Below are 26,143 nucleotides of genomic sequence, written 5' to 3'. Positions count from 1 at the left end.
TCCGGCCCTCCTGGCCATGAGGTGTTTGAACCACCATTGTTGGTCAGCATTCCTGCACACGCCTTTCACCTGGAAAGATGTGAGACTCCATGCCGGCCCACTGAGCCTGGAGATCCCTCCAGCCACGTGGGGCCAGAACAGAACATTGTATTTGCTGTTTTTATTCCTGTGTCTACCTGAAACCTTCTAAATGCTTATCTTCGTGAGTACAATATAGATTTCTTTCTTTTATATAAAAAGGCCTCCTGAGTGTTATTCTTAAGTGCTAGTGTTTGGTGAGGGGCGGGTATTAAAAGGGGAACTTCTAGCTAAATTCTGCCCAAACCGGCTGGCACTTCTTGCTGCGCATTGTACTGGAATTCAGTACAGTACCAAACTCTCAACACAGACCTGGGCAAAGTGCGACCCAGGGGCCACATACGGCCTGCGAGCCGCTCCTGTCCGGCCTGCAGCCAGTTTTGAACATCAAAACCATTTATAGCTTTTTGTTTAAAGTTGATCATACTGCAAAAAACCTCTTTAGTATTTGTGAAGATTAACAAGTTTCAAATAAAAACAATCGTAACATCACTTTCATTTTATTTTTAAGTAAAGTTGGTTCAGCCCCTAAACACAGTTCAGATTTTTCATGCGGCCCCCCTATAGAATTTAATTGCCCACCTGTCCTAGGCCTTACTATTGAGGTTGCCTCCTCTGAGAGAAGGAAATAAAAGCTTAATTACAAATCAGGCATTTTTAGTAGTGGCACCCTCTGTTGTGGGGCAGACAAGCCTCTGCCTTACCATCTTTTTTAGAAGATTAAGACTCAGTTGCTAAGGGAGGCTTTCAGCAACATCTTACCGTAATTGTGAGCCACATTTTCTCACATTCTCCTACAGTTTCTATTCAGGTTTGTGGGTATTTGTCTATTGTAGTTTCCTTGGAATTTATTTCTATTTTAGGTGTCATCTTAGTTAATGTTCTTTGATTCACTGGGGAGATGTTTTATTTTTGGTTGGGTTTGTATAAATTTGGTTTCATGTTATATAAACTGACCTGAGTAGTAATCTCACTGAGTTGTGTGGTATATAAGCTTTATAAATAAGGAAAGTTTTAAGGATCAGATGGATCAGATCATACTTTTGCATTATTAAAGAGCAGGCCGGGTAGGTGGGGCTCATCAGCCATGGAAGGCAGCCCATCTAGGAGAAGGAAAACTCCAATTTCAAACCTCCACTGTCTTGTGGCTATATCCACTCATGGAAAAGGCTTCAGGAGTTAACCTAGAGGCAAAATCCGGAGCTGGAGTCCCGAAGGCAGCTCGTGTTCTTCTGCCAACTCCTGCGACATTGCTGGAACCAGTTGTATTGGCTCTTGCCTTTCCATTGGACCATTTCAGCAATGTGGAGAGGGGGGATCTGCTGCTTGGGTAACAGCCTATCCTTCATATTACCTTACCCGGGCTTCATGCTCTGGAGAGGACACTCCTTGATTCAGAGCATGTCACCATAGTCTCCCGAGACTGAAGGATGCCTATGTAGGAAATAAATAATATCAAATAAAATTATTAAAAAATTAGATAACCATGGAAGGAGCAAGAGTACCTTGTCTATAGGACAAGATTCATTCTTGGTCTAGCCTTGCATGCCAGATTGGGAACGGCTAGAAACAACTGGAACCAGGGTTATCAGTCAGTGGCTACTCCCCTCAAAGTTGTTTCCAGCCCGCTCATTTCATCAGGTCTCTCTCCGTACCTCCCGTGAGCTGACACTCTTCACCCTGTCTCTGAATTACTCAGTAATATCTCCGTCCCGGATCCCAAAAGAAACATCTACTCCGACTTTAGCCACTGATCACAAAAACAAAATGCAAATTCTTGAAATGTCTGTTCATTTGCATAGTTTATTCCAGTCACAGAATGTAAAGCCACTCGTTTGAGGGGGAAATCTGATTTGCAAGTGTCAGATTGGTGTTTTGGGGACAGGGTTTGGTGAAGGGGTGGAGATGGAGTGAACGGTGTTGGAGATGTTGAGTGAGCCCCAGTAGCTGCGTTGTAGCTCACTGCCCTCTCCTTGCTACACCGTGTCAGCTGTGAGCTGGACTTCAGCTTCTTCCCTGCATTCCTAGACTTTTCTCAATTTCTGGGCACTGACCTTTCTCTTTGCTCTCTTATCTGCAATCTAAACCACCAGACAGTGGGGCTGAGAAGAACAGGAGAGCAGGCCGCCCCCCATAGTAGTTGCCACGAGTGGAAGTCCAGGGAGTCTGAAAGTGGCAGATGAAGGCAACGGGCCTTTTCCCTCCTTCCCTCAGATCCCCAGCAGTAGCTGCCCACACACTTGTTACCTTCTGACCTAATGAAGGCAAAGATTTGTTCTGTTGTGGAGTCGCTGGTACTTGCGCCCTACGACAGATCTGGAGAATCCTTTTTAATACCAGGCAAAAACAACAACAATAAAATAAAGACGAAAACATTGTGGCACCTTAAAGACTAACTGTTATATTTTAATAGGAGCTTTGTGGCCTTTGAGCTGGTGACTTTTTATACTGTAACTTGAAATCAAGCCTGGCACTGAGCTTAGTAGTAGCTTGCTGCATTAGGCCAGAAAACGAGCAAAGTGCACTTTCTACATGTGAGGATGTGTGCATGACAATTAAACCAGTTCAAAGCCCCTTCCTTTCCTGGCAGTTGCCAGGAAGAAACCGTTTCTAGTATCCACTATTGCTACCTCAACCCTCCTAAGCCATATAATATTAGTAGTGGTTTACGTACAAATTTCTGTGCCTGTGTTCCTTTCCATATTCGTATTTCTTTCCAAGAGTAAGCTGCATGCCTGTTGCTACAAAACCATGAAAGAGTCTGATGTCATAAAACTTTAAAAGTTTATTACTGAATGAATTTTTATGGACAGTAGTCCATTTCCAAAGATTCTTAATGTATTACCAAGATATTCAAAGATTTGGTTTTCATGTCATATGCCACCAAGATGCTATGTTGTGTATAGTATGCTGCTCAGTTCCCAAGGAAACGGTAGTCCCCTGACAGTCCCCGAGGAAAGTCCACCTGACCGGCCACCTGGGGGGGGGAGATGCCCCCTCCCGGAGACAGACGGCAGGCCACCAAGAGTCTTATCCTGGGTGAAGATCCAGAATCTCGAACCACCAAGCTCCCCCACCCCAAACCCCACTGGATGAGAATGCCTTTCTTTAGATCAACGGCCATGCTGTGGGGGCTCACACAGCATTGCAGGAGGGCAACTGTTTTTCACAGCATGCCGGAACAACTCCCCCACCCCCAAACCAAGCTTTCCTCTTCCTCAGATACACTGAGGAGATCCCATCTGCATTCACAGACAGGAACCCCTGCAACATGTACTTGCATGTTTCCACATCCACCAAGAATACGGCACAGGAGCCCCTCCATACTGCCAAGCCCCACGAAGCCATCTCGTCTCTGCAGACGGACGGCACACATTCCCCAGACTACAATACTGCAGGGGAACCTGCAAAGCAGAAGAAGAACCCAGACACAATGCACTTCCGGACAGACCAAGACAGGAAGGCGACAGCGCTCTGCCCGTTGTTATCCATGGTTCCTAGCTCTACCCAGAGGTCTCCTAATGAACAACAGCCCGTTCTGGAGAAGGGCGCTGCCCTCTTCCTGGCCTGGCTGCTGGTGTGAGGTCTGCCCCTGCTTATGCCAAGCTCCTGACAAGAGGCAGTAATGGGACCCCAAGTCACACAGCAAGGGCACAATCCCATGGACCAGGCACAGCAAGAAACCTCGCATCTACTCTGCAGTCCCAAGAGAAGACCCAATGAAGTCACCCAGCGTTCATCTGCTCACTCGTCTCCCAAAGTTTCAGGTGCTCCCTTCTGAAAGGCAGGTCCTTCCTTCCGCCTTCTGCATGGCATGCATCTAACATCATGAGCAGCAATGGTCAAGAAGGCAGCTAGAGAAAACTTCTGCTGCACAAGACGCTCCATCACTGACCTTCGGGGGCCATGGGGGAGAAAGAAAGCCCCAACAGGCAATGACAGCAAGAGACTACCAAACTGCAATTCACAAGGAAGTTCCAGTCTAATGTCAAAGATGTGTATCAGGATAATGGGATTTTTAAATTATTTATTAGTTCGCATTTATTATTTCAAATGCGACAATGCATTCTTGTCACACCACAGGTGTTGACTGGCATTCTGAGTTTCAGAATATATATCTGAAATTCTAGACACTACTACATGCATCTGATGATGTCAATAGTGGACATGATGATAGTTCAGGATACAGTGAACCTGCTAAGTCTTTTAGGTGCCAAAGACCTCCTTGCTGCTATTTCCTCCACATGCTGTCTCTCTCTCTCTCTCTCTCTCTTTCCCTAATGTGCCAAGAAGAAACAGAGAAAGTTTTCTGACAGCCCCTTCACGGTAGCACCCAGAGGGAAGATAGAAGTTCAGATGAGAAGCAGATGCCAAGCCAGCGTCTTACTTTAGTTATGTCTGCAGCCCTTCCTTCAGCCATCCACAAGCATGCACAACTTTGCTTTCTACCTACAAAGAGTTACAACATCATCTTCCAACCGGAAGTGGGAGAGAGTGATGCAAGGTTTGGTTCCAGTTCCTTCCTCTCCCACAATCGAGATACAATTTTCTGAGAATACTTCTGGCTCTCCCCTACTTCAGCAGCAACTCCAAAGCCAGTGGGGTGGAATGCTGCTCCCTGTCTACCCACCAATGACTAAAACGCGTCACCTGCTTTGCCGCCTGCACCCCCCACCCTGCTGGACAAAAGCCCTCCCTGCAACCTGAAGCTGTGTCATCCACACATGGTTTGGCACCTCTGTAACAAACTTGTACCAGGCAAATCCTTGGACGAAACATGAGCTTCCCCTTCCCCGTCTTTCAATGTCCTGCCTTTACTTCAGTTGCCAGCTGAAGAAGCTGCCAGCCACCTCCTTTTCCTGCCCTCATTGTGCTCAGCACGTCCCTCTTCCAGCCCAGAGAGCTTTTATCTCAGCACTGCATCAAGATACCTGCTACCATAGTGAGTGAGGCCTGCAACTCCCAACGGGCAAGCCTAATTTCCAGCCCTTGAAGGAACCCAGAAATGCCTGATACCTTTGGTGCCGGTTCCCACCCATCATCCTTGCACAGAGCAAAAACAGTCCCAAAGAAAAAGGTCTGATTGGAATGGAGCATCATCAAAATCTAAAGAGTCTGTGACTGTGGCAGCTGCGCCAATGGGCCGGGTGTAACTCTACTACACTGAGCAATGCCTGAGGCAGGTCTTCAAACGCAGCAGGCATCCTAGGCAGGAGTGGATGGTGCTTAACCTAAAGGCAGGTCTGCAGTAGTCCTGGGCTCCGACTGGATTGGCTGAGGCCAGTTTTCCACTTTACTCACAAAAGACTGCTTTGCCAGATGTCACGAGACTCATGCTTGGTTTTCCCAACCCCCCACAAGTACATGATACTCACAGTGCTATACTTGATTGCTCTAGATAGCCTTCTGGTAATAGTTTAAGTGGCCAGCACTTTCCCTACCCCACCCCAAACCCAACCCCCACTTGTCTTGAGAGCAGGGCTTTGCATTGTCCCATGCAGAATAGCTGTGGACGGGACTGGTGGACTTCGGCAGCAACAGAACAGTCACTTTTTGGTTTTGAATGTGCCCAAAAGTTTGGGCATGAACTTCCCCATCTTCTTGTCTTTGGCATCTAGGTCACCTTCCTCTTCACCTTGTTCATCTTTTTTGCAGAAGACCTCAAACCGGCTATAGACTCGCTTCTCCTTCCTCATGCTTTCCATCCTTTTCAGAAGGGAGTCTCTGTCCTCAGGAGGCTCCCTGTGGAGGGCTCGTTTGTGGTTGCCAAAGCTCTCTGACCTGCTGATCCCTGTGTTTCGGTCTTCACCTTTGTGGTCCAAGCTCGTGGTGGACTTGGAAAGCTCAGGGTTGCTTGCAACTGGAAGCTGCCTGGCCAGCTCTGCTCGGTTCTTCTGGCTGTTGGCAGAAATTTGCTCCAAAATTACCTTTGTGTCATCACGGAGGTTGCTGCTGTACAGAACATTGGCTGTAGACGTAGGAAACCGAGACGGAGGAACCTGACTTCCTTTGAGGGCAGGAGGAGCTGATGGGGTCAGCTTGGGGGGTTTCTCCTCCTCCACAGTCTCTTGGAAGTCACTCTTGGACAGTCGTTTGAGGCCACCCATGTTCTGTTTATCAGGCTTCCAGATCTCAGAGACAGTTTCTTCGTCTGGTTTCTTTTCACTTTTTGGGCTCAAAAACTGCTTTATCCTTAGCGATCCCTTCCTAAAAAACTCTTTTGAGCTCTGCTCCTGCTTATAGCCTTCTTCCTCTGGCCTGCTGAGAGAGATGTCGGAGTCAGGGGTCTTGGAGGAAATTTCTGGCGCAAATGTGTTGCCCATCTGCACTGGTCTTGGCTTCTTGAATTCTGTTTCAGACAGATTGTTTGCATCCCCTTTGAATGGCAGTTTGTCCTTCCTTTCTGGGACAGCAGGTTTCTGAGTTTCTCCAACAAACACAAGGCTCTCCTTCTCCAAAAGACCGGGCTTGTTCTCTACTGGATAGAACCGGGAAGACAACTTGTCCATTTGACTGCTAACCTGTGCTATGGGATCTTTGCTAAGCCCATCAGAGAGCTGGCCAGCTGAGGTGGAGGCTCCAAATTGGCCCTCTGACTCTGTGTGCAGCTTATAATTACTGAAAGAGTCTTTGGAGTCCAGCACCCGACTCTCTAGAATCTTGTACTGAACTGATTTAGTACACTTCTTCTCTGTGTCCTGGGATTCCTCTTGGAGAAAAGCAGCCATCGCTTTAGTCTGGCTGACGGTGGTGCTTTCCATATCTTTGCCCACAGTCTTGTACTTCTCTAGCAACTCAGCCACTTTGGAGGCCATGGTTGTCTTTATAGTTTCATTGTCTTTTGTCGTCTCACTGGCGGTCTGCTCTTTTTGCACCACCTGCATTTTTTCCGTGGACGTATTTTGCTGGTCTAATTTGGCAGCACTGAAGATCAAGGAAGACCTCAGCCGGGAGGTCCTCTGGATCAGGGGATTGATCCTGCTCCTGAAGGGATCCTGCTTCCCTCCAGGGGTTTCCTCAGCCAATCTCTCAGCTCCAGCAATGTCTTTGGCACTTGTGAGTGGCAGTGGGGATCTGAAAGTGGGGAGGTCATTTGGATGCCTGTTGAAGGGCTCTGTGGGATTAAGCACCTCGTTGTAAGTCTCGGATTCCATTGGTACTGCAAAGCTTTCCTCGCCTGCCTCAGACTGATACCCACTCAGGTAGGAAGAGATTCTCCATTTACGCAGACCTGCCCTATTTTCTTGCCCTTTCTTGTCTTGGTCAACATCCTTTTCTTGGTCCTGCAGAAAAAGCCTTTGTTCCAGACTCTGCTTCTGTGTAGGGGAGGTCTGGCACATGAACTTTTGCCCCATGTTTTGCCTCCTTTGAGACGGCAGACCTAGAAGGCCATTCCCTCCGGGATTCATATGGTCAGAACCATGCCGTACTTCCTTTGAAGAATTAGAGGGCACGTAATCCAGCCGCAGCGGGTAGCCTTCATGGGCAAAATTGGATTCCAGTTCTGGACACCTGAACCCATCTGCATAATCCTCCAGTTCATTGAATCCTGGTCTACCTCCTCGTATTCTTTCAAACAGCCCCTGAGGCCTACTGGCACCATGGGGGTGTTCAAACTGATACTGGTAAAATTGGTCCTTCTGAAAATGGCTGGACTGGATTTTAAATTCATCCAGATTATTCATGAACATCTGCCTAGAAAACTGTTTAGAGGAGGAGAAGTTCTCAAAGGTTCCTTCAGCAAAGCTGTGCCTTTTGAACGAGTCCATCTCCAGCTGCTTGGAACGGAGGTAGCCCCGGATGGGGTCCATCTGGGCATTCTCCATCTCCACTTTCTTAGAATACATCCGCATTCCTGGGCCTTCCAAGGTGTGACGCAGCATATCATCTCTTCGGAAAGATGACAGGAAGTATCTGTCTGGATCGACTCTGTCCACAAAGGGCGAGAAGAGGTTCTCTTCCCGCGGGAACAGCAGGGGGGGAGGCTTCCTTGGGAAGAGAGGCATGTTGTGGCCAAAGGGTGCCATGCCGTAGGGCCCCGGGGCGGTCTCTGTCCTGACCAAGACATTAGCTGGAGGCACCAGTGGGTCTGACTGAGCAAACAGAATTCGGAACTCCTCGTCAAAGCTGGCCACCAACTCCCCCTGGAAGATGTGAGCTATACTTCGGTGAATCTTTTCGAAAGACCACATGAAGCTGTAGAAAATGAAGTGAGAGAAGGGCAAGTTATTCTCATGAGTGGCATCTCTGCTTTGCTTAACAACTCTTTTATGATGTCTAGAGGTGGTCACTCTTGGCTTTCACCTGCCAGGGGAGGGCAACGCTGTGTTAACAGCCCAAGGATTCAGCACAGCAGGAAAGACAGGGAAGGGCCTACTTGCCACTCCAGCATCTTCCTTACTTCTAGGAAAACCCACGCTGATTCAGGCCAAACACAGCAGGGATGAGTGGATCTCTGCCCTGGCCTCAGCCCTCCCATAGTAACTCATGCTAGCCAACGTCAGCTCCTGCTTTAGCATGTGCGGGTGGACAGGGAGGGTGCATGTATCCATTTATCACACCTGCTCCTACCCAAGGCTTAGCCTTGATACACCGTGATAAGGGTGTGTGTGTGTGTGTGTGTGTGTGTGTGTGTGTGTGTGTGTGTGTGTGTGTGTGTGTGTGTGTGTGTGTGTGTGTGTGTGTGTGTGTGTGTGTGTGTGTGTGTGTGTGTGTGTGTGTGTGTGTGTGTGTGTGTGTGTGTGTGTGTGTGTGTGTGTGTGTGTGTGTGTGTGTAATGGACACTGCTCCTTTCATCACTTGAGCTTCTCCACTCACCTGTAGCTGCCACTTAGGACCACCATGCAATCCACCAAAAGAAACTTCTCCTTCACATGCCCTTTGAAAGACATCCCCGTGCGACAGTAGTAGGTGGGGCCAGAGACAGTCCGCACGCGCAGAAACTGCAAGACAATACAGACGTCAGGCTGCAAGTCCCAGAAGCAACAGAGAGAACCCCCCCCCTTTTTGGGGGGGCAGGGGGAACAGAGAGGCACAGAAAGGCACCTCCATCCAGTTATCCCCTTCCTCCATCCACCCGGCGGCCAGTTCTTGTTCTGCTTCCCTCCCCCCCCCTTCCCCAGCAAGGTCTGCTCACTTCCATGTAGTTGAGGTTGACCCTGCACTTGTCAGCCATGTCTAGGAAGAGCTGGGCATGCATCTCGTCCAGCAGGATGTAGACAGGAACTCTGCGAGCGGCGGCATCCAGCACCTCGCTCAGGAGGTCCACATCAGTGAAAATGTCCATCACAATGGCAACCACCTGAGCAGAAGAGGACATGGCAGGTTAACATCCCAGTAGGATACCTACTGCTGGCTAGCCTTTCTGCCTTTTCCCTCCTCTAGGAAGAGCACCAGGAGGTCCTCCACATGTCTGTCCTGAGGACGTCCTCTCCAAAGGAAGCATCATGCCATGTCCCAAGAGAGGAGTCTTGTCGCCTTCTCTGGTCGCCCACTCTCAGGAGACCCCAGCGACATCACCTGCTGAGGGAGGACCACTCCGCAGCCCTCTCAGGAATCTCCTTTCCCTGCCAGAGACCAGCTCCACCTGGCTTATTTGCTCAGCTCATGAATAGGCATAAGGCAATGGGCAGGTGCTCTGCCTCTCAACCCCCCACCCCCAACCCCACAGCCCAGTAGCCTTGCATCTTGTTGGAAGTTAGGGTCAGAATCCCAGTATCCAGAAGGGAAATCCTCTTCACATGTTGTCTACCTTGCATGAGGTAAAATTAAGCAATAATATTCACTATGGAGGTTAGATAAATTGATAAGTGTATTGGTTAAAACCTTTTACAGTCTAATTTAAAGGCAACTAGAGCAACAAAGAACAGCCCACAGTACAACACTGGGGGGAAAAAAATAAATGAAGAAATCACAAAAAAGAAACAGGCAGCAGACACGAAGGTGACACACATGGCATAACAACAGGCGCCTTGAAACTAGCACACCTGAAAATCAAAAAACCCAAACAGCCAAAATACTATGGCTAGAACAAAAAGATGCACAACAAGGAGTCAAAAGTCATCCTGAAGAGAGCAAACAGCTCACTTGGGGCCACGGAGGCATTCAGGATCTTGCTGGGTGAACTATTCTGGATATGACCTCTTCATTTTTCAGACACATCATTAGCACCACTGACCTGCTTAGGGACTCCGAAGAGTAGCAGCAGGAGCAGTCCTGGGGGGCGGGGAGAAGGCAGAGGGAAGCACGGTTGGAGGGCTGACTTGGTTTCTGTTGCTTTTTTTCTGCTCAGAAATATCCTCATTCTACAGCTACAGATCCACTCTGGATTTGCCACTACTTTTTAGTTTAGACTGTATTCTCCTACCCAGTCAAGAAGCACAAAATCCTACACTAAAAAGTAAATAAATACACAGACAATCATCAAATGTGCCTTCTAATTTTCATCAAATATCATAGAACTTTAGAGTTGGAAGGGACTTCAAGGATCATCAAGTCTAACCCACTGTCAATGCAGCAATCTACAGCAATCTCTGTGTGTGTGTGTGTGTGTGTGTGTGTGTGACGTGCAACACAGGTGGAGCCCTGCCCTGTGGGGCTGAAAATTAGAAGGCACATTGATTAGGAGGTAAAAGGTGGTCTGAAAACACATTAAACCACAACAGTCCCATTAAAAAAATATCTTAGGCAGCCCATCACTAAGAAAAATCAGGCTGAAGAGAAAGCTCTTTGCCTGCCTGTGGAAGGACAGCAAAGACTGACCACCCATCGGAGGGAGTTCCACTGCTTGGAAGCAGTGACAGAGAAGCCCGCATGTCCTCGTGCAATGCACATGCAAAGGTGGTGGGATTGACAGAAAGGCTTATCCTGATGATTTTAAAACAGAGGCAGGCTCACATGTGGGCTTTCAATTAGCTTAGACCAAAGTCATTTGGGGTTTTATAGGTCAAAGCCAACATTCTCAGTTGTTCACCAAAATGGACTGGTAGCTGGCAGAGTTGCTATAATAGGGGAGTTAAATGATCCCTGTAACTAAATTTGACTGCAGCATTTTCGGCACACTGAAGTTTCCAAACATCTTCCAAAAGTTGCCCCATGTAGTTTTAAGACATGAAATTTTGAATGTATATAGTGCTAAAATAATTAAGTGGGTTGTAGAAAAAGCAGCCATGAAAACGTGTATTTTCAAAATGAAGTTTGAACAGCTTTATACTAAGTCACTGCAAAACAATCAGTCAGTTTACAGCTGGGTTTGGAAACAAGCTCACTGTACAATAACGCTACCTTGGAAAACAATATTTCATGGCTGAAAGTCAAGCGTGAACAAAAACAAAGGAAGGACAGAAGGCTGAGTCAACCCTGAGCTGGATACCTGAAATTGAACCCCAGGTCCTGAACAGTTTTGGCTGCAGTACAGGAGTTTAGCCACTGCACCACAAGGCCCCTTGGGCAGGGCTCACTTTTGCTTTTGTTTTCACTTTTGCTTTAGCTCTAGCAGAGTCTGAGGTTGCTGTGCATGAGCAGGAAAAACCCTTATCTGTAATGCACAAAGATTACAACAAAGATCCATGCAGCATTAGAAGCCCAAGATGAAGCAACAATTTGCTTATAGCAGATGCTTGACTGTGGCAACCAAACAATTATATATGTGGATATCACCAAATGGCAAGTATAAAAATAAAGTAGATTATGTAATTGGAAGCAGAAGATGGAGATCTATTCTTACTGCAAAAGCAAGATTGGAGTAGACTGTGATAAAGACCATGAACTCTGAATATGAAAAATTAGAGTAAAATTGAGGATGAACACTAAAACAACCACAATGCTAAAATATAGTTGAAATAACATTCCTGATGAGTTTGTAGATCATATAAAGAATAGATTTGCATTATTAATCTTAACTGATTATGAAACAGAAGACCTGTAGATTAAACCAGAAATGTTATCAGCAAGTATTTGCTGCCTCTCATTTTCTACCAATCCAGGTGTGGCAGTCACCGTTCTGAACTCGTGCCTGGACTCGATAATGGTCTGGATGAGGGTCAATAAACTGAGGCTCAATCCAGACAAGTCTGAAGTGCTGCTGGTAGGTGCCCCGCCAGATAGGTTGAAGGGCCATCTCCCTACCTTAGACGGGATCACACTCCCCCTAAAGGATAGGGTCCGCAGCTTGGGGGTGCTCCTTGACCCCAGTCTGACCTTGGAAGCCCAGGTGGACTCGGTGTCCAGGGGTGCCTTCTTACAACTGCGGAGAATATATCAACTTCGCCCTTACCTGGATGAGCAGAGCCTGGCAGCAGTCACTCATGCACTGGTAACAACCAGACTGGATTACTGCAATGCGCTATACGTGGGGCAGCCTTTGAAGATGGTCCGACGACTGCAACTGGCACAGAACCGGGCTGCGCGGCTGGTAAGTGGTGCTGCCGCACGGACTCATATCACGCCGGTTCTGAAAAATTTACACTGGCTGCCGGTTGCTGCTCGGGCCCAATTCAAAGTGCTTACTTTGACATATAAAGCCCTAAACGGCTTAGGACCTGGTTACCTAAAGGACCGCCTTCTTCCATATGTGCCTGCCCGTCCTCTAAGATCAGGCCAGGAGGCCCTTCTGAAGGTGCCATCCCTGAAAGAGGTGAAGGGGATGGCATGTCGGAATAGGGCCTTCTCGGTTGATGCCCCCCAACTTTGGAACACCCTCCCTAGAGAAATCCGCCTGGCTCCGACACTCATGGCCTTTCGGCGCCAGGCAAAGACCTTTCTGTTCACCCAGCATTTTAATTAATTAATTTAAATGTTTTAATGTTTTAAGAAATATTTTAATATATGGTATTTTATACTGTCTCTTAAAATGTTTTTAATGTTTTTAAGTTTTAATGTTGTACGCCGCCCAGAAGCCACTGGCAATGGTGCGGCTAAAAAATATTGTAAATAAATAAATAAATAAGTATTTCAAGAATAATTTGTTTCTGTGATCAAAAGAAACAAAAAGCACGGAGAGGTGGCCAATGAAATTCTAAGAATTGCTAACAACAGATGAGATGCAAAAGTAAAAAGTAATAGAGCTAGAGCCAGAATTTGAAATGCAACTTTCTAATGCTTTTCACTTAGGGATGCAGAGAACTATTACAGTGTTCACTGCAAAGAAATACAGGACAATACAAAAAAAAGGAAAACGAGGTCTAAGGTAAGACAAAATAAACACAGAAACAAATAAAGATGAAAACAGCACACTGATATTCTGTAAGGCTAGAAGGTTGGGTTTTCTGTTTTTGTTTTGTTTTTTCATAGAAGAAACTTTGTGGAAGAAACTCCAAAACTAAGAATGTGAAATGGAAGCTGCACTCAAAGCAACAGGAGGAAATAAATCGACAGGAATACTGTAGATGGGATACCAACAGAGGTATCTGAAAGTCTAGGAGACTGAATATATCAAAATCTTAAGAAGACCATGCGTGAGACTGGGGACACCCTCAGAGGTGGTGAAAGTGGTGTACTGTCCGTCTCATGGAAACACTGAGGAACAACTGATGAAAAGAATTGATGAAAGAAATGTGATGAAAGAATTAAATTTAGAATCAGAAGCGAGAGGAGGCGCTATTTTGACAGGAAAAGAGAAGGATAAAAAGGGAAGGGAGGAAGGACGGGAGTTGGTAGATCTGGGAGAGGGAGAAGCATGTTGGACGGCAAAGGTAGAGGAAAAAGAGGAGTTGGTAGATCTGATACAAGAAGACCCCTGGACGGGAGAGTGGGTAGAGCTTAAGGTACCAAGAGAGTATGCTGGAAAAAAAACGGAAGAGACAAATATATAGGAAACCTCCTTATTAGGGAAAGACAAAGGTAAGAGAGGAAAGAAAGAAATATCAGGCTTGGATAGAGAGAGAGAAACCATGGAAGGAACACAATCGAGGTACGGAGAGAGCTGGGAGACCCCGTGGGGCCAGTCCATTTCACCCCAACCTAAGAAAGACCTACGCCGGGCAGACGAGTCTGGGAACCACAGGTGGGCTGGATATTTCACCCCGATCAGTGAGACCAGGACTAATAAGCTGCAGACAATCTGGGCTATGAGTCGAAACGGTACGATCATGCTTTGAATTCCTCACCCCTCCCGTTGAAGGGGAATCTGTTATTGTTGGAGGAAGAAAAGTTTGGCGCTGCCTCTGCAAAGCAAGACGCTGAAGTTATTGCTGACAAAGGACTACAGAAGTTTGTTAAATAATAAAGACGTTTTATTAGAAAAAAATGAAACATCAGAGTCATCTTCACGCCCTGCCGTCGCAAAAGGAGGAAGGGGAGCGGACAGGGATCACACCGTGCCAGCAAATATGGAAAATGAAAAAGTGAGCTATAGATTGTAAGTATTTAATACATATCATACAATCACCGAATAATTAAATTGGAAGAAGCGTATAAGGTCATCAAGTTCAACCCCCTGCCCAATGCAGATCAAAGGATATCTTCTAGGTCGTTGTATAATACAGTGGTGCCTCGCTTGACGAGGATAATCCGTGCTGTTGAAATCGTTGTTAGGTGAAATCCTGGTCAAGCAAAATTAAAAAGCCCATTAGAATGCATTAGAAACCGGCTAATGCGTTCTAATGGGCAAAATACCTCATTGTAAAGCGAATATCCTCCATAGGGCGGCCATTTTCCGGTGCCTGTCTTGCGAAAAATGCCTCCTAAAAACAGCGGGGAGCCATTTTGAGAACCAGCGGCCATTCTGAAAACCGCCGATCAGCTGTTGAAAAAACATCGTTTATCGAAAAATCAGTTCCTGAAGCAGGGAACTGATCATCGCTAAGTGAAAAAAACCCATTCAAACATCGTTTTGCGATCGCTTTTGTGATCGCAAAAACATCATTGTGAAGCAGATTCATCATTAAATGGGGTAATCATCAAGTGGGGCACGACTGTATTCGAACTCCAAAGAAAGGAGAAGTCAAAGACTGCTGCAAAGATAGAATCATGAGATTAATTTCCAAAATTAAATTCAAGTTCCCTTTTACCATATACGGAGCAAGAACTGTCAGATGTTCATGTTGAATTTGGAAAAGGAAAAGATGCTAGAGAACATATTGCAAATACATGTTGGTTACTGAATTGTAACGAATAAAGTGTAATCTCTCTCCCTGCCCATTCAATTTTTAGGCAGAACATATCCTACAGAAAATTAGATTAGAATAGATTCAAATGAGGGAGGAGTAAAACATGTGCAAAAGCAGAAGTATACATCAAAAAGACAAACATCACTTTGTGTTTTTACACATAAACTGTATAAATAAGGGAAAAGTGTGAATCTTTCTTTTTAAATGCATGAAACAATGATGGTTTTGATCCATAACATAAACTCTGGACAAGCATCTATGGTTAGGGTGCAATAGAGGGAGAAACAGAATGCTTTCCCATTGGCAGAGGTGTCACACAAAGACACCACTCTCCCCACCCACCCAATTGAATTTTGATGCAGAATACAGTGGTGCCTCGCTTAACGGGCGCCCCGTTTAACGATGAAATCGCATAGCGATGAAGATTTTGCGATCACAAAAGCAATCGCATTGTGATGTTTTAAATGGGAAAAAATCGCTTTGCGATGATCGGTTTGCTGTTTCGCTTACTGATTATTGCATAGCGATGATTTTCCAACAGCTGATCGGCGGTTCCAAAATGGCCGCCGGGTAAAAGAAATGGCCGCCCACTGTGTTTTCACGCCGATTCCTTGCTTACCGGGCAGCGGAAATGGCCGCCATATGGAGGATTTTCGCTTAAAGATGAGTTTTAAGCCCATAGGAATGCATTAAATGGGCTTTAATGCATTCCTATGGGCTTTTTATTTTCACATAGCTACGAAATCGCTTTGCAGCGATTTTTGCTGCACGGATTATCGTCGCCATGTGGGGCACCACTGTACATCCTATTACAGAAAATTAGATTAGTCAGATGAAAGCAAAGTAAAATATGTGCACAAGTAGGGCTATATTAGAATATTAACACACAAACCCTAATAATGAGTCCAGAAAAAGTACATAATTATAGAATAGAAAGTGAAAACATAGAACATTTTCTATAGGTTGTTTCAATCACCATTCCAAATAGAGTTAGCGATCAAGAATTCAGAAGACTTTAATGGTCTGCTGTAAAGGAATAAGAAACAATCCTTAAGAGTAAAGATCCATTCCTGAGGACCAAAGTCAAGATCATGATCATAGTGTTATTACCAATCCCTCTACAACTCACCGACTCACAAGAAGCAAATACAGCTTATCAAAGAGCTAGAAAGAGGAAAAGGGATTTCTAAGATGGGCAGCATGCCAGTGACAACCAGACTTGAGCAGGAGGAAAAGCGGCCGCCTCTGGAAAAGAAGTGTGCTGCATGCAGCAAGGCAGGGAAATTGCCCCTTTCCACAAGAAGGCCATCCAGAAGGAGACCTAATTTGGTGTCTGTGTGCAGAACATGCCCTTCTGGCTTGCACTGCTAAGCAGAGGTGGCTGGTTAAATGCAAGTCTGCCCCTTTAACAGCTCCTTCCACCCCTCCCCCTTCCCCCACGCCTCAGGGAGTTGTCCAGGGGTGTCTTCCAGAGAATATGGAGCCTTCCAGAGAATACCAGTAGCCCAGGGTGCGGTCAGTGGTTGGGGGCATCAACCGACCACTACAGTGGACCCTCTACTTAAGGAATTAATCCGTATTGGAATGGTGGCTGCAAGTCGAAAAGTCTGTAAGTCGAATCTCCATTGACCTACAATGCACTGAAAACCGATTAATCCCGTAACCACTGGTTTTTATTCTATTTTTATTCCATTTTGGTTTTTTTCTGGTCTGTAAGTCGATTCTCTGGCTGCAAGTAGAATCTAAATTTTGCAGCCAGAGAAGTCTGTAACTTGAAAAGTCTGTAAGTCGAGCCGTCTGTAAGTCGAGGGTCCACTGTATATGATAAGACGCTCTCCTGTGCTTAGATCGTGGCCCAGCTCTGGGAGATGATGCATGTCCAGAAAGTACTGGTGCCAACACAGATCAGCAGCAGCGGCAGCAGCCTTTCCACTATCACCCACTAAACTGTTGACCAGTTATTTCAAGCCTGGGGTGTGTGACTTGGGCAGTTCTTATGGCCAGATTTTTATTCCCCAGCATTGCCAAGGGCCACAATACGCCCAGAAATGGCTAAAACTGATGAAAAATGCAGAAGATCAAAACTGGACGTAAGCAGACATTAACGTCCAAGTTTGATTTTGGGGGTGTCAGTATACACTCTAACAGAAATGTTTGCTTCTTCAGACCTCCAGTTTTAAAAAAACTTTCGTGTACAAATTCCACTGTGAGGAGTTTTGTGCTGGCCTCAAAATGCAGCCATGGGCCTCGTTTTGCTCAGCCCTTTTAAACTTTGCAAGCGGTCCTTTCCAGGCAGATGGTTTTTCTCTCCCTAGCCCTTGAAAGTGGGAAGAGAGGCAACAGTACGCACCCAATCTGAAACATAGTCTACCCAGTTCAGAAGAACTTCATTTCTATCTCCTTGAAGGGTGGTCTCTAATCCTCACATTCCTTCTGGAACCCAACCTCTCTCGTTTAATGCACCCCTTGCAGCAAAAGTGTCCAAACTGTTCTTACGTCTTGGCAAAAGCGGCAAGAGATGCTGCAGGATTGAGACAGGCTGGTTCACATTTTGTTTCCTATTGACCATACGACGTAACAACCAATGCAAACCAGCCCAGAGTCCTCCCTTGTCCGTCCTGTCGCCTCCACTTTTCACCGCTTGAACCAAGGCAGTTCCAAGGGACTCGGGTGAGTAGCCAGGCTGGCTGGCCATCCTAGGGATGCGCATGGCAGAACCTTAAATTTTTGCTTCAGCTTCCTTAGGGTGGTGGTGGTGGTTCCTGCATCATGTTCTGTTCTTTCATGAGCTGGTCCTCTCACTCACCACAAAAGGGGCCCCAGTCCTTTTGGGGTACTTCATCTGTTTTGTCCCACTTCCCAGATGGAGCCCTCTCCTTCCCGGGGCAACATCCCTACACCCCCCACCCCCGGTCCAGGGTGTTCGGACTGGCCGACAGCCGCCCTCGCGAGGCTAGTAGCCACACACCACACTGGACCGGGACAGGAGGGGGGGGGGCTGTTGCTGGGGGCTGGCCGAGAGCAGGCCACGCAGGAGTGAGGCGAGAGTTGTGCGCAAGGGGGCACTTATCTTGTGGGACGTTCATGTCCTTCTCCGTTGGTGCTGAGGGGAGGCCCAAGCCAGGTCTCTCTTTCTCTCTGTCTCTCTCTCTCTCTCTCCCTCGAGGGAGGGAGGCAGGGGGTGGCTCCAAGGGGGGAAGAGGAGCTACGGCAGAGTCGTCTGGGCTTCTGTCCCACTGGGCTCAACCCACACAAGCTGCCCACCCATTCCTTCCCGAAGGAGCCAGCAGTAGCGAACTGTGTGGCAGCGTGTCGTGCCCTCGGTCCCAGCTGCTGCTGCTGCTACTACTGCTGTCACCACCAGTAATGGCGCCACTTCCATTTCGGTCCGCAGCAGGCACCCTTTCCGTGGTGCCCGCTGCAGCCCTGGAGGAGGGGAAGGCAGCCTCGGCTCTTCTGCTCGCTGGCAAGGCAAGGAGAGAGAACTGGGGGGGAGGAACTTGAGCAGTAGTTGGCAGAACTGCCATGGAAGAGGGTGGCCTCAGCCTCTCCCCTCCTCCCCCCCCCCCCGGGTTGGACCTGAGCTGCTAAATGCATTTCTTAAAGAGTGGGTGGTTGAGCTAGACCCTGTTAGCTCCCTTTTAGAAAGCAATGGAAAGTCTGTCAAGTGGGGGGATGGATGAGTGATGGGCGCACCTTTATTCTTCTGCAGTCCTTTTAAGTTCAAATAGCTATAGCTTGTGGCTCAATAAAAGAGGGGAAATGGAACAGAAGTTTTCATTTTCTCTTCTTCCAGTCAAATGATCCCCATGGTTCTGACAGGCTCTCTGTCAAAATGCAATGAAACCTTCTCAAAATTAAATTTAAAAGGTGCCTCTCTTGTGGCATTTCTCACTCATTGCAAAGCAGAAGTCCCATGGTGTGGCCACACAGGCCCTGCTACTTCCAAGTACCGGTGTGTGTGTGTGTGTGTGTGTGTCTGCAGAGGCACAAGGGGACCCCTGGCCTGGTCACTCCTGGCATTGAAGGACAAGGTGCAACATCCTATGGGGATGGAGCTCGGGCACGCTAGAGGCCTTGCATTCGCTGGGACGGCTCAGAGGTCAAAGGCGGAAGCCCCTCCTGCCACCTCCACAACTTACAGAAGAGGAATGGCAGGCTGAGGGTCTCAGCCAGGAGCTCCCTCCCTCCCTCCCTCGCTCAGGGGAAGACAAGCTGAGAGAGTCTCAGAAGTTTCCAGGAACACACGGTGGTGTAATGATGAATCCGGAAGCGTAAAGGCTCATCACGCCAATCCCCACGACCAGACCCCCACCCCCACTAGGAGATTGGGAAAATGGAGGCCACTGGATTGGAGTGGTCCACATCAACAAAAGTGCAGTGGGTCCTTTGGTTTCCTGCACTGAGCGGGAGGTTCAGCGTGATGGCCTTATAGGTCACTTCCAACTCCATGATTCTGGGACTAACACCTCTCATCACCCTTCCTTCAAATGTTTTGTATTGCAACAGGAATAGTTTACAAGGACACACCGTTCCTGACAATTGCAGATAAACTCAGAGAGAACTGGGAAGCGCAGAGGGATGGCCAATCGTGCTATAGTCCCTGCAAGCCCAAGGTCGGCCTTTCCACTGGCAAGGAGAGCGCGCCCAGAGTTGCCAAAGCCAGCGGTGGCTAGGTACGTCCTCCCTCCTTCCCTCTTGTTGCTTTTTACAAGCCCCTTCTTCCACTTGCTCACCTGCTGCGCAGCACGGATCATCCGACGGGCCTCCTCCTTAATGCTAGGGTTGTCCGGGGGCGGGGGCTGCACCAGCGTCGTCACCTCTGTCCCTCGAAACCCAAAGACCATTGGCCAGCCCAGGTCCAGTTCTGGGACGGCAAGGTCGGAGTTCATGGGCCAATAAGTTCCTGAGGAGCCCTCCATCTCTGTATCGTGGGGCCCGGAGTCTGTGCTGCCCCCGCCCTCACCCCCGCCACTGCCACCCTCCTGGCTGGCATACTGAGGTTTCTGGAGATGCTGTGTGATGTGCTGAACCTCCGCAGGGCAGAGGAAGTCGGGCGCTCCCTCTTCAGACAGGAAGCGGTGGTAGCTCTCTTCACCCTCCTCGGCTAGCGCATCCAGGGCCAGGCGGTAATACTCCTTGTAGTGGGGAGGGAGGTAGTTCGGATCCAGTGGGTTGTCACCCTGCGATGAGCTCTGGGACCGACGAGCCATGGTAGCGGAGGGCACTGTGGGGGGACAATGCAGGAAGAGAGCCATGTTACCTTCTCGGAAGAGGACCTTTACAATCTGCCCCAGCCTTGCTCCTCCATCCCCCCCCCCAATTACCTGCACCAACACTTGGCAAACCCAGGCTGCAGTCACGCCAGCAAAATGTTTCCAAATCTGCAAAATGTTTCCGTGTGAATTTAGACCTTTTTTTTTTTTTGATTCAGATGGCACAAATCCGTTATCAATTCTTTTGTTCGCCCTCCATGCTAACTTCACATCAAATCCAGCCTGCTTGAAAGGCTTCTACTATGCGTGTTCCATATTTCACTGCATGGTACAACTGACATCCCACTGTGTGTGTACTCCAAAACCGATTTGTTTCCTGTGCATCTGGCATGCAGTCTCACCTTCCTCACCTGCTGTTGTTTGACTCCTGTAATTTTTTAAATTTAATTTGTAAACAAGAATGTCAGTGTGTTGGTATACTTCTGTCAAATATGGAGCATTAATCCCCCTACTGTCTTTTGACCCCCACTACAGTGTGCAGTGTGGGTTCTGCTCCATAGAGGGTAACGAAACACAGAAATGGCAAGAAAGTGCCCAGATCGGTACGTGTCCAGCAAGGGCATTTTGCCAACACAGCGATGTACCCACACAATTAAAAAAAGGAAGGGGTAGAAAGAAAGACACAAGAAAAGGAAGGGGATATGTTCTACTCAAGAGGCGTAGATGAACGTACCAAATCTAATTCACCCAAGAAAAGTGGAGCACAGAGTGCTGTCCTCTAAAGATGCCCATGGCCACAGAGGCTGGCGAAACGTTAGGAAGAAGAACCTTCAGAACAAAGAGCCAAAGAGCCTGAAAAACCCACAACAACCAAAAGTGGAACAATTTAAAAGATGTATGAACCCCTATCACAGGATATGTACCCCATGACCACAACATGCAACTATACAGGATGCAGAAGACGTAGGAAAGAAGGGAAGACGGGGCCTGAGCCTCCTCCTCCTTCCGTTGCCATACCCACTACGGAGAGCTCCCATTCTCATTATCTCCCATTAAAAAACTAAAACCGTCCTGCTGACTTTACAGCTGCACCCATTTCCCTTCCACTGGAGTGTTGCACAATAGCTTTCTTTAGAGGGCACCCAGTTCAACTGAAACAACTGACCAATAAGACAAAGGCACAATTAAAAATTATAATGGACATAGCACGAGAGACAGATTGAGGCAAGTGGCCGTCACGAGGCAGGTCTATCGTTGCAGGAGCTGCCAACGTCCCCAATCCATCTCAAAGTCCCATGCCATGGATGTTGCAGCCAGCTTCTTCAGGTCACGCCTGATGGGTCCTTCCAGGGTTAGGAGGGAGGGGCAATAAGGCCCTCTCTAGGTCTCCGGTTGGAGAAGAGGGGAAGAGTTTCTAGGGCCCAGCTCAATGGCTTAGGTCTCTGGCAGCAAAGCCAGAGGTTGGGAGTTCAATTCCCCCACTGAGCCTCCTTGAGAGGGGCTGGACTCGATGTCCCATTCCGGCTCTGCAGTTCAAAGGTTATTATCAATGGATGGGGGAGACTCCACTGGGCAACACGGAGGGGCCCACGCCGTGCAACCAAAAAAGCTGCACTCAGAGACCTGTGGCGTACCTGCGAGAGGTCTCGTGCGTTTGATCACCACCTCTGGGGCCCCCTGAGAACAGAATCAGCAAAACAGGGAGGGCTGCACGTCTCCAGACCCCTTTCCACAGCAGCCCCATATCCAAGGGAAACACATGAGCATGGCTTCCTCCCTGGCCAGAGGGCAAAAGTGGGCTTTGGCTACCAAGATGGCTTTCTGATAGACGGACGGAAGCAGGGAGGGCCAGAGAGCCCGAGACGTCAGAGGCAGGGGCTTCCAGAGGAAGGTGCAAGGAAGAGGCCCACACGTTCACAGGGGAGGGGGGGCACCCCAGGCAGAGGAAAAGTCTCTGGCGACTTTAAAGAAGGGAAAAGTGTGTGGGTCCTGAGGGGGTGGAAGACCTCCCAGGGCCAGCCGTGGTGGGAGCAAGGCAGGGTGGGGGTCTCAAGAGAACTGAAGGGCAGGACAGAGATGCATCTGAGGGGGGGGGGGGACACCTGCAGGGCTCTCTCACCAGGAATGGGAAAAGCCAAAAAAGTAAAAAGAAGAAAAAGCGGGGGAGAGGGAGACACTGGGTGGCTACCCCAGAGAGACCTGGAGGTCTCCAACGAGGGCTGCTGCCTCTGCTCTCAGCCGAGGAGGACCAACAAGGTGGGACTGCCGGGGGGGGGGGGGCTTTGCTGGGAGTCCCGGCTTGCTCTTGTTCTCTGAACGCAAGGTGCTCGGTGCCCAGGGGCTGTTTGTACACATGCACGGACAGACGGACGCATGCACGCCTGTCCCAGTGGTCTAGCCAGCCTTTCAGGCTGTGCGCGGGTGGGGGCCCCTTCATGACGTGCGTCTGCCTTCCCACAGAGAGAGAAGCAGCTGCCTCGTGGGTGTGGTGGCGACGCAGGTGCCAAAGGCCGCAGGGGAGTTCCGCAGAGGAATGTCTCCTCAGAGGTGAGGGAAGCAGGCACGCCTCTCCACGCTGCCCGCACTGGCCCAGCCGGTGAGGTGTGCACAGAGGAAGGCCATGGCGGCTGGGGTGGAGGTGGAGAAAGAAGCAGCTTGGGCTTGATGATAGCAGCTGGTCCTTGATCACGGAAGGCCTGCCATGGCGGCTTTCCGAGTCAGGGGACGACCCTGCCCAGGTGCCTCCCTGGGCGCGCCTGGCTCGCTGGACCCTGACCACATGGCTGGAGAGAAGCCAGCCCAGCTGCCCACCGAGGGAGCTGCCAGAACGGGCAGAGGGGGCTGGACCTCTCGAGGCTGACACACACAGCCTTAGCTTCCCCTCGCCATGGATCACAACTCGGAAGAGCGCAAGGACCGCCCAGAAAGGAAGGAGCCCTTTATCGTCTCTTTCAGCACACAGAGGCGCCAGAGGTGAAAGCTGGCCCGGCCAGTCGGCTCCCTGACCTGGCAAGAAGAGCGGGGCCAGCAGGAGGCACCCGTGGGGGGGGGGGCGCTTGCAGGCCGCCCTTGCTCCCTTCCCACCAGCCTGGGGAGCACAGCTGATCTTGCAGCAGAGAAGGCTGCAGAGCTGAGGCTGGGCCGTGAACAGGCCAGTGTGAGTCCTGCCTCCCTCTCCAAATTTGGACAGTCCTCTAATCTCTGGGGTGGGGCCCAGCAGGGAAGAGAAGTCCTCTCTCTTGCAGTCAAGAGCGCAGTGGCTCTGGAAGCTTCTCTGTGGGAAAAACACCAGGGAGGGAAATACGGCCGAGGTGCCCATCCTTTGCCACGGGCAACCCCTTGTGCTTCTTTTCAGGCACAGAGACTGGCGAAGCATTAGGAAGAAAAACCTTAAAAACATGGCCAAAGAACCCGCAAAACCCACAACTACCAATTTTATTAACAACTTGGATGAAGGAGTTCAGGGACTACTTGACCAAATTTGCAGATCACACAATTGGGTGGAATAACTAACACCTTGGAAGACAGGAGCAAATTTCAAAAAGATCTTGACAGGCTTCATCACGTCCTGGACATGGTACCCTAGATGAGCTTGAAGCCCTAGGAGGAAAGACTAGAAGAACTGGGTGTGTTTTGCCTTGAGAGAAGAAGACTGTGGGGGAGATAGGATAGCACTTTTCGAATAGAGTACTTTTGAATAGAGTACTCATCCAGAGTGTACAACATTTAAGAAAAAGCTCAGGCTACAGGAAGTCATATTTCAATTGACTATCAGGGGAAACGTCCTGGCTGTTACAGCAGTCCAAGAACGGAATCAATGACTTTGGGAGGTGGTGAACATTCCAACACTGGAGACATTCAAGAGAAAACTGGACATCCATCTATCAGATCTACTTTGATTTGGATTCCTGCATTGAGCAAGGGATTAGACTCAATTACCTTTTAAGCCCCTTCCAACTCAATTATTCTATAGTTCTAAGCCAGTGATTCACAGCCTTTTTTCACTTGCATAGTCCTCGGCAGCCCATATCCATATACTGTAGCCTGCATTTTAGCAAAATGTTTGCAATTTGTATGGCTGTCATTATTTCAAATTTATTTGTTGTAACTGTAAGCAAATAGCCCAATAATGGGATTAAAAAGCAATGGAATAATAAGGTGAACAGACCATGTATGTATACTGACATTCAAAACTCAAAAGGTACAAGGAATTCAAGTAAATACAATGGAGACGGCCCAGAAGTCACTCCCTAAACACTGCTCACAGGACTGACTGAGGTACCCGCTAACATATACACCAGTACTGTTGCGACAGCAGTCAAATGCTTTTGAAGTGGAGGAGAGTGAAAGCTGAGTCCGAAAGGGGTGCGCTGCCACTGTTTAGGGAGGGACCCTCCTCCATTCACCAAAATAACCAAGTGGCTCTTCTTGAGGTTAAATAATGAAGAAAGCCTGCTCTGCCACTCACCGTACTATCCAATCAACTACACAAATTTTGACTTGCATCTTGTCCTACGTATGTGCCCTTTCCCTCCATTATTCAATTATTATTATTTTTTTCATACTCCTAAACGTCCTCGTTTGCACCTCTAGGGGTACATCTAGCCCAGATTGGGAATAACTATTCTATGAGATTTGGAAGGACAGCAATGAAGGAATTAGAAAAGTGTACAGATGGGTCACTGGAGACCAAGAGCAAGATCACCCACACTCTTGCTTCCCCCCTCCCTGATTGCCATGTACAAGTGTGAAAGCTGGACAGACCCCAAACAGGGTGGGGCTTCAACAGTTCCAAGGATTAACATTTTTAAAAATCACAGGGAAGAAAGAATGGTGCTCTATGGCGGAAGCACTGAAACAGGGTACCACAGGACAGCGGTCCCCAACCTTTTTTGGACTGCGGACTAGCTGAGCTTCTCAGGAAGGTAGGGAGCCGCCCCGCAGGTGCGCTCTCTCTCTCGGGTACATGCGCAAACCAGTGGGGGAGCCGGTCATGAGTGCTGGGGCATGAGTGCTCCCCCACCCCTTTGCGCATACACAGGGGCGCCTGCATGCATGCACGCCCACCCATTAGTGCAGGTGTGCAGGGGTGCCCACCCACCACCACCAGCGTGCACGCTCCCACACTCCTTCACGCATGCACAGGGGTGCCTACACCTCCACCTGCGCGCCCACCCACCCCTTCGCGCAGGTGCTTGGGCACTCAGGCACATGTGTGAAGGGGTGGGGGGCACTCATGCCGGTGCTGGCACGTGCGCAAAGCAGCTGTGGGGAGGGGAGTGCGTGCAGAGGGGCAGGAGGTCTGTCTTCGTGGCCTGGTCCAGCTCAGGCCACAGACCGGCACCGGGCCACGGACCGGGGATTGGCGATCTCTGCCGCAGGAGACAAGAACTGGAGCCACTGGGTGGTCCCCGTGTGAAGCTTCCAGGGGCTCACCTGACTGCCGTGTTGAGGCCAGGATGTGGAAAGAAAAGGGTGGCATCTCTTTGGCCCTAAAGAGTGACGAAGCAATGATATCAGTACAAAATAAAGTCCAAGCCCCTGCAAGCAGGAGAGGCGCTCTTTCGCTGAGGCTCACAGAGGAACCAAAGCCCATTTCTCGGCCGAGTGGCAGCCAGCGCCGGGCTTGGTTCTGGGCTCCTCTGGCAGAAGAAGTGGCGTCAAGTTGGGAAAGCTCCAGGAGGAGGAGGAACCCCGAGGAAGCACAGAAAGCCGAGGGAACCCAGGCAGGACCCCTAAGGA

The 26,143-nt window shown here is 48.9% G+C and overlaps 1 protein-coding gene and 1 long non-coding RNA gene across 3 annotated transcripts; one reads left to right on the top strand and one right to left on the bottom strand.

Moving 5' to 3' along the window:
* Positions 1–1,861: 1,861 nt before the first annotated feature.
* On the bottom strand, positions 1,862–20,398 carry FAM83H (family with sequence similarity 83 member H). The gene is made up of 4 exons (XM_020804479.3): positions 19,922–20,398; positions 9,215–9,379; positions 8,896–9,020; positions 1,862–8,274 (listed from the first exon to the last, which is right to left on the bottom strand). Exons 1-4 carry the CDS (start codon positions 20,396–20,398, stop codon positions 5,625–5,627), a joined length of 3,417 nt encoding a protein of 1,138 aa, XP_020660138.3. The 3' UTR covers positions 1,862–5,624.
* LOC144588741 (uncharacterized) lies at positions 9,376–23,893 on the top strand. 2 transcript variants are annotated; one of them, XR_013544423.1, is made up of 3 exons: positions 9,376–17,855; positions 19,695–22,948; positions 23,757–23,893. It is a non-coding gene; the product is annotated as an uncharacterized LOC144588741 (long non-coding RNA). The 2 variants fall into 2 exon arrangements; XR_013544424.1 differs by lacking the exon at positions 23,757–23,893 and having other exon boundaries at positions 19,695–19,861; positions 20,936–21,467.
* The last annotated feature ends 2,250 nt before the right edge of the window (positions 23,894–26,143 follow it).

The sequence above is a fragment of the Pogona vitticeps genome, chromosome 4 (genome assembly GCF_051106095.1).
Source record: "Pogona vitticeps strain Pit_001003342236 chromosome 4, PviZW2.1, whole genome shotgun sequence".
Taxonomy (NCBI): Eukaryota; Metazoa; Chordata; class Lepidosauria; order Squamata; family Agamidae; genus Pogona; species Pogona vitticeps.
The sequence above is the reverse complement of the archived record's forward strand: the minus strand, read 5'-3'. Positions and strand labels throughout refer to the sequence as shown.